The sequence below is a fragment of the Pseudopipra pipra genome, chromosome 7 (genome assembly GCF_036250125.1).
Source record: "Pseudopipra pipra isolate bDixPip1 chromosome 7, bDixPip1.hap1, whole genome shotgun sequence".
Lineage (NCBI taxonomy): Eukaryota > Metazoa > Chordata > Aves > Passeriformes > Pipridae > Pseudopipra > Pseudopipra pipra.
In genome coordinates this window covers 29,590,748-29,606,450 of record NC_087555.1, presented here as the reverse complement: position 1 = coordinate 29,606,450, position 15,703 = coordinate 29,590,748, and the positions used below count along the sequence as shown (strand labels likewise).

Here is a 15,703-nt window from a genome sequence, read left to right as displayed (position 1 = left end):
GCATAGTGGATTGTAACACATCGCTTTTACTTTCCCTCTCTAACATAAGCATCCCTGACACCTTCAATCATTTCTCATAACTCCTGCTCCCCAGGCTCTGACAGCTCTTATCACTGCCTCTGCACCTCTAGGAAGTTCACATTTTCTAGCAGTTTCTGGTAAAAAGTTGCCAAGCTTGCAGCTGTAGACACTGCAGAATGTCAGTTATAGCCACCGTTCACTCATCTAGGAATATAATGCCTCAACAGGTTGTTACCACATCTGGAAGGAAATCAGAGATCCTCTTCTGAAGACCTGATCTCCAACAAGCAGTGAACGTGTAACTTGGTCCTGAGGTGCTCAGTAAGGTGACACAGGAAGCAAAACAGAGCAGTGTGGTCAGAAGCCCTTTAATAGGACAAGCCAAGACCACCATTGTTTTAACAGAAGTCCCCCAATCCCTAACGGATGGTGATAATAACATCACTTACCAGTACCACACACAGTAGAGGCTGGATTTTAACTAGCTATTGGGGCAGAAGGCTCTTAAAATCCCCAGCACTCATGTCAGTTATATATTCCTAATGAGTCTCTTGCTCCAAAATACCTTACAATTATCTGTTAAATCAAATTATATCTGAAGAAAATACTAAACCTCCATTAGGCTCATCAGTTTCACTTCATTTTTTTACTGTGGTATTTTGATACAAGTGCACAGTGGAATAATTATCGATGGCACCAGATATTTAGTTACTAAAATTAGTATGAATTCCCTGGTGTTATTTTTTAAATAGATGGTTATTTTTGTAGATCTAAAATAGCCTCCGGAAAAAAAAAGTCCTCAAAAGCTCCTTTTGTGCTAGGATCACATAACAGAAAGCAGAGCTCTAGGGTTTAATTCCTATCAATCAACAAAATGAGTTTCACACTACTCCTGGCCAGAGGAGCTAATATATACAGTACCTCAGGTCACCAGGGAAGAGCTTAAAATAAATCCAAGAGTGGGTGAGTATTGCTACATTTTACCATCCCCTGTATTGTTCTTCTAATTTTACAAAGCCCCAGTCACTGAACTAATTATTAGAGGCACTTCGGTTGTTTTACTGATCCTAGCACCTTCCATCAAACTCGGGCAGCTCTGAGGAACTGTTCAAACACACAGGGCTGGCTCTTGGAAACACTTTGCTGCTGTTATGAGCCCTGGATGTCCCCCAGAACAGGGAAATATTTGAGCAGGTTTTTGAACAGAGGACAAATAAAAAGTAGATGTCTTTAAAAACACAGGCCTCCAAGGCATCTCGGGTTTCCCCCTCTGCAGAGAGCACAGAAGATTGCTTATCTTGGCTCCAGAACAGATGGATGTGTTCAGCCGGAAGATTCACTGTAGCTGACAGAGAACATTTCCTTCATCCTATTGCTTCTCCGTGCGAGGAGATAACTCAGGCTAATAATATTCTGTCTGCTTTTTATCCTCCTATAGCCTACGCATAACTTAATTCTTAATTCCAAAGGGCTCGCAGAGGAGATTGGCCTGGTGCTAGTTTCATTTCCACACATATAAATCAAAGCTCAGTCTACTGGAATAGATGGCACTGCACTGGTGTTAAAACATAAGATCAGCAAGGCCAGAAGATTCCCCCTCATCTCCCTGATCATAAACACCATGTTATCCTACATTCAGTCACGCCCTCCAAATTTGTAAATATCGCATCCATTTAAATTTGCATATAAATAGGAGCTATCCTGATTCACAAGAAATAGAGCTTTGCCTACCCAGAAAGCATCAGTGCAAATGTAAACCAAGCAGAAAATGGCAGAGTGGTAGAAACTTGGCATCCGTGGCAATTACCTTTACATCTAATGAATAGAGTCTTAGTTCCTTAGTAACTAATTACAGTGGAACTGTTTGGAGAAAAGGACCTCGTGATTTGCCTGAAAGCCAACGTAGGGCACCGAACCAGGACTGCATTAGTGCACACTGTCACATACCCACTCACCACCTTCTCCTGGCACCCAAGACTGCAGGAGCAGGCTTTTGAACCCTCCAGGAGCCCTAAGTCACCCCAGGCACTATGGACTGAAAGGTTACCATTTTGGGAAAGGAAAAAACTGCGTTCCTAGGTCTTCACCCCCACGCAGTAATCCTCAACCACACAGGGAACCCCGCTGCCTGCAGGCACCTGCCTGACCATGACTCCCAGCTGCATGAAAGCCCTCACTATTCTGCTCTAACTCAAGCACACACAGCCGCTTTCAGAAAACCCACATTATTATTCTGGTTTTGAAAAAGGAACTGCAGAAAGCTGAATCAGAAACTTTCAAAAGTGCTCGCAAGACCCTGGTTTCACTTACCCTAATCTATCATCACATTTCATCACCAATCTCATACCTGCTCAAAGCTCCCAGCGCTGTGCCACCTCTGCCCCCTCCATTAAGATATAAACCAAGGGTTAAGTGACAGATTGTATCAACCTGGATAGCAATCTGTCTCACTCAGGAACCAATGCACCGGGAATAAAGAAAGAATTATTATCCCGGTGTCAATATGATGAATTACAGTCTCTTTTTACTAAAAAAGAATTTCCAGTTTTTCAGCTAGCACAGAAAACTCTTCTGCTTTTAGCACTCAACATCAGAGCAGTTTCTCCTGACATCCTGTTCAGAGGGTCCGCTAATGAAATTATTCATTTTGGTAGATGGCTGATGCAGTTAGTCACTATAGCACTCATCTTGGAACAAACATGAACTGAGAGCCAGCCATAGGAATTGCGACTGCTCTGTCCATATATTTGTTTCCAAAAAGTAAATAAGTTTGAAAGCTCTGCTGATTGCCCTTGTTGAAGTGAACAAAATGTCTAGGGAAAATGAGTTTTCAGGGTTTCCTTACACCACACAGGTTACATAATCCCACGTGCCAGACTCATGAAGTTTGTGGTCACATTTCCCTCCCAGAGCAGCAAGTTCACAAAGTTCACCAGACAAAACAGGACTAGAAGGAACCAAGAGACATCACCTCATGATCTATCATACCCTCTTCGTAACATTTATACCCATGCCAAAGGTTTGTCTATAGAGTAATGGAAGGATTTAAGAAGAAGTTAGATAACTTATGAATCTACTAGAAATCTCTTCCTTATAACAAGCCTAAGCTTCACTTGCTTCAGTGTAAAACTTTTGTCTTAGCCCTGTGAATCCCTTCCTTCTGCAGTGTCACAATGTGCTTCCACAGACCCTACTCACTCTCTAGGCTGAACAAACTCTACCCTTTCAATCCTTCCCTGACAGGCTACTCTTCCAAGACCCACTGATCACTCTTGCTACTTTCTGCTCCACACCCCTCAATGTGCAATATCCCAAGAAGGAGACAGTACTCTAGCTAATGTCTCCAAAGGTCTAATCTGCAAGGATCCTTTGGAAGTTTGTAGAAGTGTTTCACATGTCCCTCACGGCTGGCACATTTTCTGAATGGGTGGTTGTATCACAGAGGAAGAAATGTTCTCTGATCCTCCAAAGGCTTCACACATCAGGGCAGGATAAGGCTTTGCAGTGGGGACCGGTGGGGGTAAAGCTTTTTTAGTGTTTCTAGAAAGACAGGCAGCTAGGTCTTGTATTGGCTCCTTCAGCATGCACCTCTGACCCCAGTGTCTGCATCAGCAGAGAAAAATCACTGCTGCACTGATCCAGAGCAAGGCAACCAAAAGCAGCATCAAAGACTGAGCTAATCAATTTAGTTGTGTGAGTGGGGAGCAGAAGGGATGTATCTTGCTATTGCTGCCACCTCCATGGGGGAAAAGCAATTAATAAAAAAGGTTGACACGTTAGAAGGTCATTTTTGCTCTGCAATTGCTTGCAACCTCAAGCAATGTCATATCTTCATACTTGCAACTATGCAAAGAAATGATAAGATGTAAGGGAGCACTTTCATTACTGTGGCAGCTGGAGGGGGATTGTCAAGCCCTGGGACATGCACTCCTAGGGAGTGACCTACTGCTCTCCCAGCCCCACAGCATGTCCGTAATCTCGCTCACAATATGGTTGAAAATAGAGCTGGCTAGAGGACAAAAGGGGAGTGGTGGGGAGGAAAGCAAACAGATTCAGAGATTCAACTACTAACAAAACCTTGATGACCGAAAGTTCAACGCAGCAAAAAGTTAATCACCAGAGGACTTATGACATCCAGGGAACAAGCACCGTCAGATCTGGCACACACAGCTGCTTTTGCCACTCACTCTCTGCAGCCGAGTGATGAGTCTCCAGAGAACCCTTACCCCTCTTCCATACCAAACACGACCTTTGTTCTCTGCACATTGCATGTGTGACCTGAGACCCTTACCTCTTGACTTCCAGATGCAGCCAATTCCTTTGCCTTTCATGTCCTAACTTCACACTCTTTGCAAAAACATGAGCACTGTTTAACAGTGGCTTTAAAAGAGAAGTTGCTCCTGGGTGGCACAGGGTGTGTTATTGCAACCCTGAGTGTCCCTTCTCAGCCCCTTACCTGCCTGGGGATAACATTCATCTCAATAGCCAGTGCAGTAGTTAGTGGGCAAGGATATTTGGCAAGCTTAAAATCAGGAAAAGGAAGCTGGATGAGGACATTCATAGCCTCATACCCCCTGAGGCTGGATCAGAAATACTTGCCTGTGCACTGAGCCCTATAAATGATCTCCCAAAGCCTGCAAAGATAAACATGCTCTGGCAACACACCTTTCCACCAGCATCCCTGGGAAAAGGATGGGGACCTATTTGTTGGAGGAGAGCCACAGGGACTAATGTGGAGAAAGGTGGTGGTTTACATTCAGAACAATTTGAAATGGCTTCCTTTGAAAGCTTCCCCTTAAGTCCACCTATGTTCCCTCCCCAGTCTGGAGAAATCTCCGGGAAGTGCGGGAGTAGGAAAATCTGCCTCCTTGTACAGGCGCATTCTCCTCCCAAGCAACTACAGTCCCCTTCCCCAGCTCTCCTGAACCTCCCACAAGGTATTAGAAAGCAACAACAAGACAGCAGGCTCTCTCCAGCTTGCTATATTTAACTGCAGGCCTCTGAGCACTCTCCTCCTTTGCAATCCTCTAAAACAGTTGCACAGAAACACAGGGAATGAGAGATGCTCCTCGCTGCTGTGACGAGCCAGGAGCCTGGGTTTGCTCACACTGCCTCCGCTGTGGAGCTCCTGCATTGCCACGTGTGCGATAAAAACCACCGGGGTGTACACAGGAGGAGGAAGGGAACACTTTTGTCCCTCCACCCCAAGAACTCAAGGTACTAAATGTTCATACTTGGAAAGCAGCAACTGCCAAGAACAAGTTCCCCACCCACCCATCCACCCTAAGCTTTGAAGTGTTTTCTTTCTAGCTTTACCTTGGCACGCTGGCCAAATAAGTCACAAGTTTCCGAAGGTCTTCCTGCCTTATTCTGTCATGATTGCTGCGGGCTGGGAAGGTCAAGACAGGACCACCTCGTTTATCACGGCCACCTGTGGAAAATAAAGGATTGTTAGAAAATCAGGCAGGAAGCACATGTCAAAAAAACTATGTGCACTGAATTGATAAACATAAATTACAGCACATTCAAGAGTCCATGCACTCTTTGTAGCTTTTAGGCTTGCCTAATTGAGGAAGACAGGCTTGCATTTGCTGGAGCTCCAAAGGGGAAGATATATATTAAAAAAAAAAAGCCCACACTAGGAAAATTGCTACTAGCATTTCTTCTTTCACCTAATCCCATCAAATCTAATATATCTGCCAATCCAAGCAGGCAAAGCTAATGAAATCCTACTGTTGGGATAGTTTTAGACTGGTCAACATCAGGAAAGTGAAAGCATTTTTCACTGTTGCTCAGTGTGTTGCACAGTTCATTGCAAGATAGTTTACAACGTCCTGCCAGGTTGAAGGGATGTATCCCAGTAAAGTTTATGCAGTACAACATTCTAATCTATCAGATAATTCATTAAATTGAAATTTTGAGTACAAGTTCATGCCTCCCTCTTATGCTTTCTATTTAGAAAGTTGTTGGCAATCAGAATAATCTTTTCGGTTTGTTTTTTTTTTTTCCCTGTAGCTTTCCTGTCTTAAAGTCCACTCCCTTTAAACTGCCAGTGTTTGGCACTCAGTCTTTTACAGCAATTGTCTAAAAGCTTAGCCATAAAGGAATGACTCTACTCTGAACTATACAGTCACAAGTACAGGCATGAATAAGATCTATTCTACTGCACCTTATTTTATTCTCTCCTGTGACTAAAGTTTAAGAAGCTTGAAACTGAAGTCTAATGTCTTATTCAATGTTTAGTTCTTTCTTCATGTATCATCTCAGGAATTTTTCCAGGAATTGTGTGTTTTTAGATACATGTTTGCACTGTTATCTAGGAAAGAGCCATAGCAAAACTACAGCTCATGGAACTGCAAGGACCTCACAAACAAGCTGTAAAAATGCAGATGAATTTGCACTAAAAGTGTAATCCCTTTACCAGAAATATCACTCCTGAGAAAGGAAAATCACGTGCTTCTCTGAGCTAATTTACTTGGCCAACAAGAAGAAAAGGCTACACAAGGACATGCACATCTCCAGCACGGATCCATGTTGCACTGCCCCATGCAGAACTCAGGGTACCTGAAGTCTGTGCAACTGGAACATTCTTGTTACTATTTATACATTTTCTTAAAATACAGATTTATTTTTTTTTTAATTGCTAAGACCTGTCTAAGGAGTCTTCTACAGTGCTGCTGCCTGTACCAGTTACACAAACTTCATCTAAACTTCTACTAATAGAGATGCCACTGGTACCCCATGTTACAGTTCATCAGTCTACATTCCCATGGTTTCCAGTGGATGCAACATACCTGAATGGCTACATTGTGCAACTCTCCATTGGAACCAGGTCACATCTGATTTGTCCAAAGACAAAAATGGAGAGGAAAGCAAGCGATGTCATCCTTATTTTGATCCCTCATGCAGACAGGGGTACACATGGAGAAAAAAAACTGTCCTGCCTAATCTCGTCCCAAATCTCTCTGTCTGTTTTTTGCCTTTGGCTTCACACCATGAAGGTAAGGAAGGTCCATTGGAATCCAGTGTCACCTTGGCTGATCCATGTCTCTGCCACACAGCATGAAAATGGGGATGTAATGTAAAAAGGATTAAATTTACAAGGAAATAAGCTCATTTAAATTTTCAGACCTTTTTATGAAAAAAGCTTCCCATTTTAAGTACATTCTCCCTTTGTTGAGATTATTTCACACACCACATCAATGCCAAAGCCATTATATCACGCACGATGTGTCCAACAGAAAAGCAAGCCAGCCTATAGAATGGCAAACCAGTACAGTAACTAAAGCTGGAGGGAAATATTTTTTCAACACAGGAAGCTTTTCAAGGTTTTGAAAAATTTCCCATCATATCAAGATGTAACTAAGGCTTTCAAAAGCTTCCAGATACTCACTGAAGCAGAGACCTTAACTTGAACTGTATCCCAGAAGATCATGCTACCCTCTACACAGTCAGGCTCCCTCTGTTTCTTCATTTCCAATTATTTAAATATTTGTACAACTTGAAAAAGCCCTAAGAGATGAGATCAGGAGACATCCAAGCCCACAGTTATAATCCTCCCCCAGGATATGAAACACTTGTAAAGGGCCATGAGCTTCCCAATCAGCCCTAATCACTTTGATGCTGCCCATTCACCTTTACCCAGTAAACCAAAAATCATGTTTCTGGGACCCCTTTGACACCTACAGTTCCACCAAAGTGAGCTCTGCAGAATAAATAAATAATTTTTTAAAATTATCTAAGTTCTGGTAAGCTGAAAAAGTGAGAAAACTCTTGACCATTTTACTAATGATAACACAAGGATTTCAGCTACAGAAAAGGAAACAGGATCCAGAACATTCCCATCGTGTCTTTGCTTCAGGATAAAAATTGTCCCTCAACAGTTCATCTAAACCGTCCTCAGGGGAGCAGGATAAATAAGGCTCAGGCACAGGGTCAGAAGTTACCAGAACAGACTGGAGAAAATGGGTTAATTCTCATTGGAGGAGGAAGGTTACATGATAACCCAGTTGGAGGTTTCTGGATGATGGAAGGATAAATAAGTGCCTGGGTTGATTCATTCTAGTCTTACAGCACAGAAAAACAACGAGACATGGGGCAAATCTCAAGATATATGAGGTTTAGAAACAAATGTTTCTCATTTGTGATAAAAGTACTGCTCTATGCTTTGAGCAATAGGGTGAAATTATTATTACAAGTGCATCATACATATTAGAATCCTTCAGTTGCTTCCAAATTATTCAGTTCAACTCAAGCCAATCCCAATTATTGAGAAATCTGTATTTTTTATGAATGCCTGCATAATTTATGATTTTATCAAGAGCCTGTATGAAGAAACATCAGATTTCTTCCAGAACAAACCATGGTATGTTTAATTCACCATAAGGCTTACAAATTTCAGTAACTGTGGTTTACTCCTCTAAATACTGATAATATGTACCTTTCTTGTTGCACTTTATAACCAAAAATGTCAGCTTTTCTAGGCAGTGTAAATATGATCTTACCACCATCAAACTTCAGACACCAAACATGTCTATATTAGGACACCCATCTGCCCTAACAGAGTCTCTGGACAGGTAGCAACAGACACTAAAAAAGAAGAAAATCTTTTGGCATCAGCTGTATAGGGAGCTTATATTGTTCCTTTTCTTTATTATTATCTTTTTACTGAGGGGAATAGTGAAGTACAGAGAGAGGGGAAGAAATTCAGCCCAGATCCCACAGCAAGTTCACTTGAAGAACCAGTAGAAATGAGGTTTTCTGACTTGGCCCACTATGTTAGAACTTCATAGTGCTTGAAACTGTCTGTGTTTGTCAGTAATCCACTCGAGGAGGCTAATCTTGCCCCAAGTCAGCCATGATCTCAACATCAATTGTGTATGAACAGTCTTCAAAGAGCTACTCAGTACGTTGTTTTAAGAGAAAATAAAAAGTAGAAGGAAGTAAAGAGTTTCAATTGCTTTAATCAATATGTTCCATCTCCTGCCTCCCCCTGGACTCACAGACATGAGATGCAATAATCAAACATGTCATTAGGTTTGTTAATTACAGTTATTAAATGCTAAAACAAAGAGCTGATAATTTCTTATTGGTTTTCAAGGTGAGTTTTCATGGGCTTTGCTCTGATTTAGAGAGGCAAACAGATGGTCTGGTTATTAGTGCTCTGGAAAAAAAGAGTTAGAAAAACACATGTTCTTCAGGGCACAGAGTACACTGAGAACAAATATTTAGCCATATATGTCTTGCATTCTTCTACAGAAATGCTTTGTTGATGGCCTTGCCAGTCAGTGGCTTCCTTGCTGATTCTTCCCATCTCCCTTTCTTCTGGCCTATATGAACCCATTGCTAAAGTCAGCACTTATTCCCAGAAATAGAATTACATCATTTTTCCTCCACAAATCATACAGGGGATATTGCAGTGATAGCACAAGGAGTTGTGACGCACACCCCATTAAAAGAAAATATTGAAGAAACCTCAGAAGACCTGGATGGAAGCAGGCTGCATAGTCAGTGGCCTTCTGATGACCACTCATCTAGTCAAGCGTGCATCCAAGGAGAAAGAGACTCCAGCAACAAGATCCTTATCCTAGCAGCTGCCCGAACTGATATCTTAACCCTCTTAGTGGTAGGCCCAAATGTTTCTGCCTGTGGTGGCCCCAGGTGCCCACAGGTAAGCCAAGATGTTGCCCAACCCTGAGTGTTGCTGCTACAAACTCTGTACTGGTCTTACCAGTCTCAAATCCTGAGGCACATTCTTCCCCATTAACACAAAAAGCTGGAATTCCAACTATGGCCAGTCCTGTTTAGGACAGGAAATTATCAGTTTCCGTTAATGCAGACTCCTTGTATAAAGCAGATAATGATCTTATCAAGCTCTGTTTTCAAGCTCCATCTCTCCACTTCTATCAGCCATTCTACCACAATACCTTACCTGCTTGTAGTGACCCATATTTAAGGGTTCCAAACCCTCTACTTCCTTCTTCACTCTTTTTATAAGCATAAATTCACAAGGATTAACCAGAGACTCAGAGAAACATCCCCACAGACAAGGCTCCCCAGTACCTTGTCTAACGTCCTGCAGCACACTGGGAACGGAAACGGGAGCAGCACACAGTGTCTCTGGCCCCTGTTCAGATGTCTCTGCAGTTCAAATGAAGACACTGCTTCATCTGACCCTGCAGATCATATGCTGATCCATCTTGAGGTTGCAGACTCTGCTGAGACCGTAAGTGAGTTTCCAGAGGAGCTGAAATAATCCTCAACGGGTATTTCACTCCAAAATGTGGTGAAAAAATGAATGACAATGAAGAGAACTAGGAGACAGAAGGAGCTCAGCTGATGTCAGCCACTTCAATGCAATGATAAACAATACACTCTGGATTTCTAAATCTAATTGACAGACTTCCTAGGAAAGGAAAGTATCAAGGAATTGGTATCCAGTCTTAAAATAACATTCCTTTCCCTGCCACAGCTGAGCTGTGTGAGACTGCTTGCCACTAGACCTCCTCTGAACAAATTTCTACACTAAAAATCCTCCAGCTTCAAAATGGATGAATGTCTTGCATGGGTCATATACAGGATTATCTGTGTGACCGCCCTCAAGTTCAGTTGGTTCCAACACAGGTGATTCGAGTGCAACTGTGATGAAATGTAAGCTCCCACAACAAGCCCACCTGCCAATTAATACAGCTGCAGTGCAGTCACCAGAATCCCATATCCCAAAGTCAATTACCAGAATCAAATCCTAATAGCAAACACAACAGTATATTTAGGGTTAATGACTCCAAAAACAAGACCAGTTGATCTCACCAGAAGATCTCCTGGCAGATCAGATCAGAGGCTGTAGACAGGACGCCCCGTGCAGTCCCTGGAGGAACCCATCTCCTACCAAGTAGATTTGTTCTGCAATCGCCCTCCAAAAAGCCACTGCATGGATTTGAAGAGACCACCTGTTGTGGCTTGTAATACACTTCTGCTGCTTTATGCAAGTATTTTGGGGTACTTCCTTAACTTTAAATGTATGCTGGCCAACAAGCCCCTGGGGAAATGGTCTCAAGTTATTACTCTAGCAAAGCAAAACTAAGGACAAGTGAGACTCAATAAAAGGAAGGAAAAGCCTCTTCATGTGGAAAGCAAAACTTCCAGAGAATGTATAGAGAAGCTTGTTTTTTCCTCTGGAAGTAGCTGGATTGCTCTGAAGTATCAAGGGAGTACCAGTACCCTCCTCTTCAAAACTGACCCTAAACCTCTCTGCCTCTTGTCTCAGATGCAAATTACTTTTTTTGATCTTGCCTCCTTTATTGCAGATGTATGGGAATAGCTGTATATATTTAAAAAACAATTGACAACTGAACAAAATAACCCCCAAGTCTTCTAAAACAAAATAGCCCATTGCACACCCTCTTGCCCCTGGAGATAGGGAGGGAAGAACACAGCACTTGGGGATGGTGGTACTGACAGACACTCCAAACTCACACCACTGGGCACAATGTTAGAAGCTGTAGAGAATAAGGAGAAACAAAGAGAGGCCAGATTCACCCTGATCACACACTGTTTGTCTTCCTCATTTGAGACAAGTATGGAGAAATGGCAATGGAAAAGTTTCTGATGTTCATCAGTGAAGAGAAATATGTGATAAACTGATTCACTATAACTGGTTGCTCAGGTTTGCCACATCCCCAGCAGGGAAGTCCTCAACATCTACAGCCAAAAAGAGGATCCTGCAAAGTAATGGAAGTTCAGGGGAGAGTTTAAGCTACTGGACTTATGTAATTGCTATTAGGAAGTCTTTCCCCCCTCCGGCTTTAAGAAAAAATTCAGCCTAGAGCTGGAAAACACTGGCAGATGAAAATGTTTCTGAAATTGCACATTCCAGCAAAGTATTTCCATTTCAAATAGCCTATATTTTCACACCAAAAGAGAAACAAACAGACAAACCCAAACAAACAAACAAAACCCCCACAATGACAAGAAACAGAGAGGATGTCCAGTTGTGAATTTCAGTGCTTCTTGTCAGTTAAAATTGATTCCTCAGGAAAAAAACACAAGCCTGGAACCAAAGTGCTTTCACAAAAATAAGGAAGTTTCCAGAGCTGACAAGTCTCATTAGTGGGACAGAAGAGCACATCTTACTGCAAAACGACCCAAATGGTTGGGTGTTATTGTTTTAAATATCTCAAGTGCTACAGTCACCTTCCTGGGTCCTTATATTAAGGACAAGAAAACCCTGTGAGCTGGAACAGGATGGGATATATACAGACCTTCCTCCTTCACAGACTCAGTTCCTCCCTTTTATTGTTTTTTTTCAAAGTCCCTGACATTAATTGAGAAGCTATACCTATGTGACAGGGTGAGGGGACAGTAAGTGCTGGCAGTGACGAGACATTCTCCACAGAATGCCCCATGGCTATGGTTAAAATGTGTGGAAAAATATAGAGCAACTGATTCTGCACACTATATTTACTACCTGTAAATGAAATCAGAAATCCAAGGAGACTTTTTGATTTCTCCTTTAACTTTAGAGACCTATGAGGATATCTAAACAAACACTATAGGTAAAAGCTCTTCTCTATCCTCAAAAATCAGCTAACACTCTTGGAAAACAAAAGGAAAAAAATCAAATGACAATTAAAAAAACCCAAACCACCAACAACAAAACAAAGAAAACCAAAAAAAAACATAGCAGGCACAGACTTCATCAAAAGACCTGGAAATGTCACAGTCTAAAGATTTTAATTTTCTTCTTTAAAGAAAAATCTCTATTAATGCAGCAGCAAATTCCTGATGAAAGCATCATGGCCCAAAACCACTAGGAAAATTCAATAGTCAAGCAATGCCATGTTTTTGTAATAGCATATTTTCTTTTCTTGGAATTTCCATTTATTTCAAACTACCCCAATGTTAATAGGGAATGGTATAAAATGGAAGAGACTTTTCTGTAACAAAATAAAGAATTATTGATGTTTCATTTGAAATTTCCATTTCAGAGGAAGAAGAGGATGGAAACTTTTAATTTAAATCAGAACTTTTCGTGCAAATACAGAATGTTTATATAGTTCAAAATTTAAATATTTTAGTTAGTTTTATTCAAAAATTAAATATTTTAGTTAGTTTTATTCCCAACTCAATACAAATTCCAGTGTTCTCAAATCAGCATTTGAGAACCCCTGGAACCTGGATGTGAAGTCTTCCAGTGCTCAGAGGCACTGGGGGTCTCATTTCAACCCTTTCTCTGAACAGTGAAGTTCATCCATTACATAAAAAGAAAAAACATGCTCCTCCACATGTGGTACCTCTGACAGTAAGTGACCTGTGGTGTCTTTGGACAAGTTTTTGGGAAGGTCAGTGTCTCCCTCTCTGAGCTTTCCTCTCTGATTCAACCTGCTGGCCTAAATTTGGTGGAACCTAATTGCAAAGTTGTCCTTTCACCAAGTCTATTTATACTGAAACTCAGCTCACAAGGCTGCTCCCAAGACATGTGGTGCTGGGGACAGTGGACTTCTGAAGGATGGAGATGGCTGAGCTGTTACTACATCCAGTTCTCCCTGCTTTGTTGCCCAAAGTCCACAGAAAAACCTCCTTCTTTGTGAAACACACGGGTTGGGAGCTCAGCTTGTCACAGCTGCAGCAGCTCACCAGCTTATTACACACTTCTGCCATGTGCTGTTGGTTCCTCAGTGCTCAACCACCCTCTCAGACACCTGGCCAGCCTCCTCCTTCGTACTCCTGCCTCGGCAGAGGAGCAGACAGCACCTGGGTGACAGGTGGGAGCCCACACACCACTGCTCTTCTGAGCCCTCGAGGGAGCAGAAGGACCGTGAAGGATCCCGAGAAACTCTTCTGGGTGGGATGGGGGAAATGCTTTCAGCGAGACCCATGACATTAGTCAACAATGAAGCTTTTTATAGCCTAAGTGCATTAAGAGCTCCATGTATGGGAAAGGCACATGGCAACACATTCCCCTCCCTCTCCTGAGAGCCTCATACTCTTCCTTCTGCATTGCACTGATCAATAGGAAATCTCCTATAAATACAATCAAGCAGCTGAACAACGCCCCAAATTACACTACTCTTCTAAAACAGCGTCTGTGTTTCCCAAGAAAGACTATAAGACCAGTTTCCAAAATATTTCACACCTCTCACTGAAAAAAACCACCTAAAATAATCTACAATCTGTTTTATTTCCTCTCCTCAGTGTTCATCTCCTTCTCAGAACACAAAAATGAGTCTCTGGCCTGTAACTCACTCACTAATGGTTCCCAAAGCCTTTCCATTGCTGGAAGCAACACAGTGAACCACCCAGGCAAAGCCAAGATTTTATTGGGGTTTAGACAACAAACAGGCGGCCAAAGCCACCCCCTGCCAACCCCCTGCTTAATCTGCTTCCAGGAGGTCAGCGATGGAAGCAATCAGACAGCGATGGCCGGGACATGCTGCTCCTGCGACTGCTCAGTCCATCACTCACAATGTGAGTTATGGAATGGGATTTTCAGGTGCTGTTTAGGCACACACATGAACTCTGGGTTCAGTCTAGCTCATGCATGAGATCACTGGAAGAAATCAAGAACCAGTTCCAGGAAAAAATCCCGATATTATCCACCATCCCTCAACTCTCCCACAGCGCAGGGATGCAGATGCAGAGCCTGCTGCTCGCTGCCAGCTGAGTCAGCCAAGGGGAAGTGCCAGGCACAGAGCCCCAGACAGCACTTAGGCTGGATGAATCCATGCCCAGCTAGTTAGAGCTGTATGTCAACTCTGAAATTAAGTGCCCTTGTGAAAGCCTGAGTGCTCCTCTGAGAGGACACGGCTGTGCAGGCAGGTCCTGCTGTGCCTGCTCCGGAGCAGGCGGCAGCTGCTCTCCCTTCCCTGCCTGTTCTGCCCTGTTGCTCTGCAGGGTCCAGGTGTGGAGCATCCACCACACTGAAACACAAAGAGTGGTGTATCCCCTCCCTGAGGGGTCTTGTGTGTTCTCTGCAATTTTCCTGTGGAATCATGGACTAAGAAACCAGCTGGTGAGGCATAGCTGATGGGAAAAGAAATAAACTATGTAACTGAGAGGTTCAGCTGAGAGTTTTTGTGCGTGCTGATAAATTCTGCTGGTGTAAGGGGAGCCCCCTCAACAACTTTACTGTACTGTTATCGTTAAAATTAACTGTAGCATTAAAATCTGAAGAAGACTCAATAAAATTCCTTTTCCTCAAGGAAGCTTGATTAAAACACCATGTGCTCTCAGAGTCTGTGCTAACTACAGAACTTTTTTTTTTTATCTTGCAAAGTCCAACTATTTGATTTTTCTATTTTGCAAAACATTCTGTACTCAAAGCATACTCTATGAAATTATTCCATTTTAAGTAAAAAGAACTCAGCCATCAGTTGAAATGCTCAAACCTTTTCTTAATCTGCTTTATTACAACCCAGGGGAAGACTGGGCAGTACTTACACTCTGGCTGGAAGGTGATGCTGAGGCTGTTGCAGTGGGACACCAGAATCTCAAAGTGTTCTGCCTGCAAAGGCCTCTGGTAACTGTTGGCTGTATTCATTGCATTTGGAGACCATGAAGAGGAGGTGTAAATCCTAGGACAACTAGTTGTGTCAGGAACAGCACATTTTGAGCAGATCCAAGTCTGGAGGCTGGTGAGTCTATAAGGAGCAAGCTGTACCCTGCCTGCAGCTGATCATGGTGC

The 15,703-nt window shown here is 42.6% G+C and overlaps 1 protein-coding gene across 9 annotated transcripts in view; it reads right to left on the bottom strand.

Moving 5' to 3' along the window:
- Positions 1-15,703, bottom strand: part of KALRN (kalirin RhoGEF kinase) — a 507,433-nt gene that overhangs the window by 327,544 nt on the left and 164,186 nt on the right. For all 9 annotated transcript variants that reach the window (XM_064661424.1, XM_064661428.1, XM_064661425.1 and 6 more), the window contains exon 4: positions 5,338-5,452. In XM_064661424.1, coding sequence (XP_064517494.1) covers positions 5,338-5,452 — 115 coding nt within the window. The remainder of the gene's footprint in view (positions 1-5,337; positions 5,453-15,703) is intronic.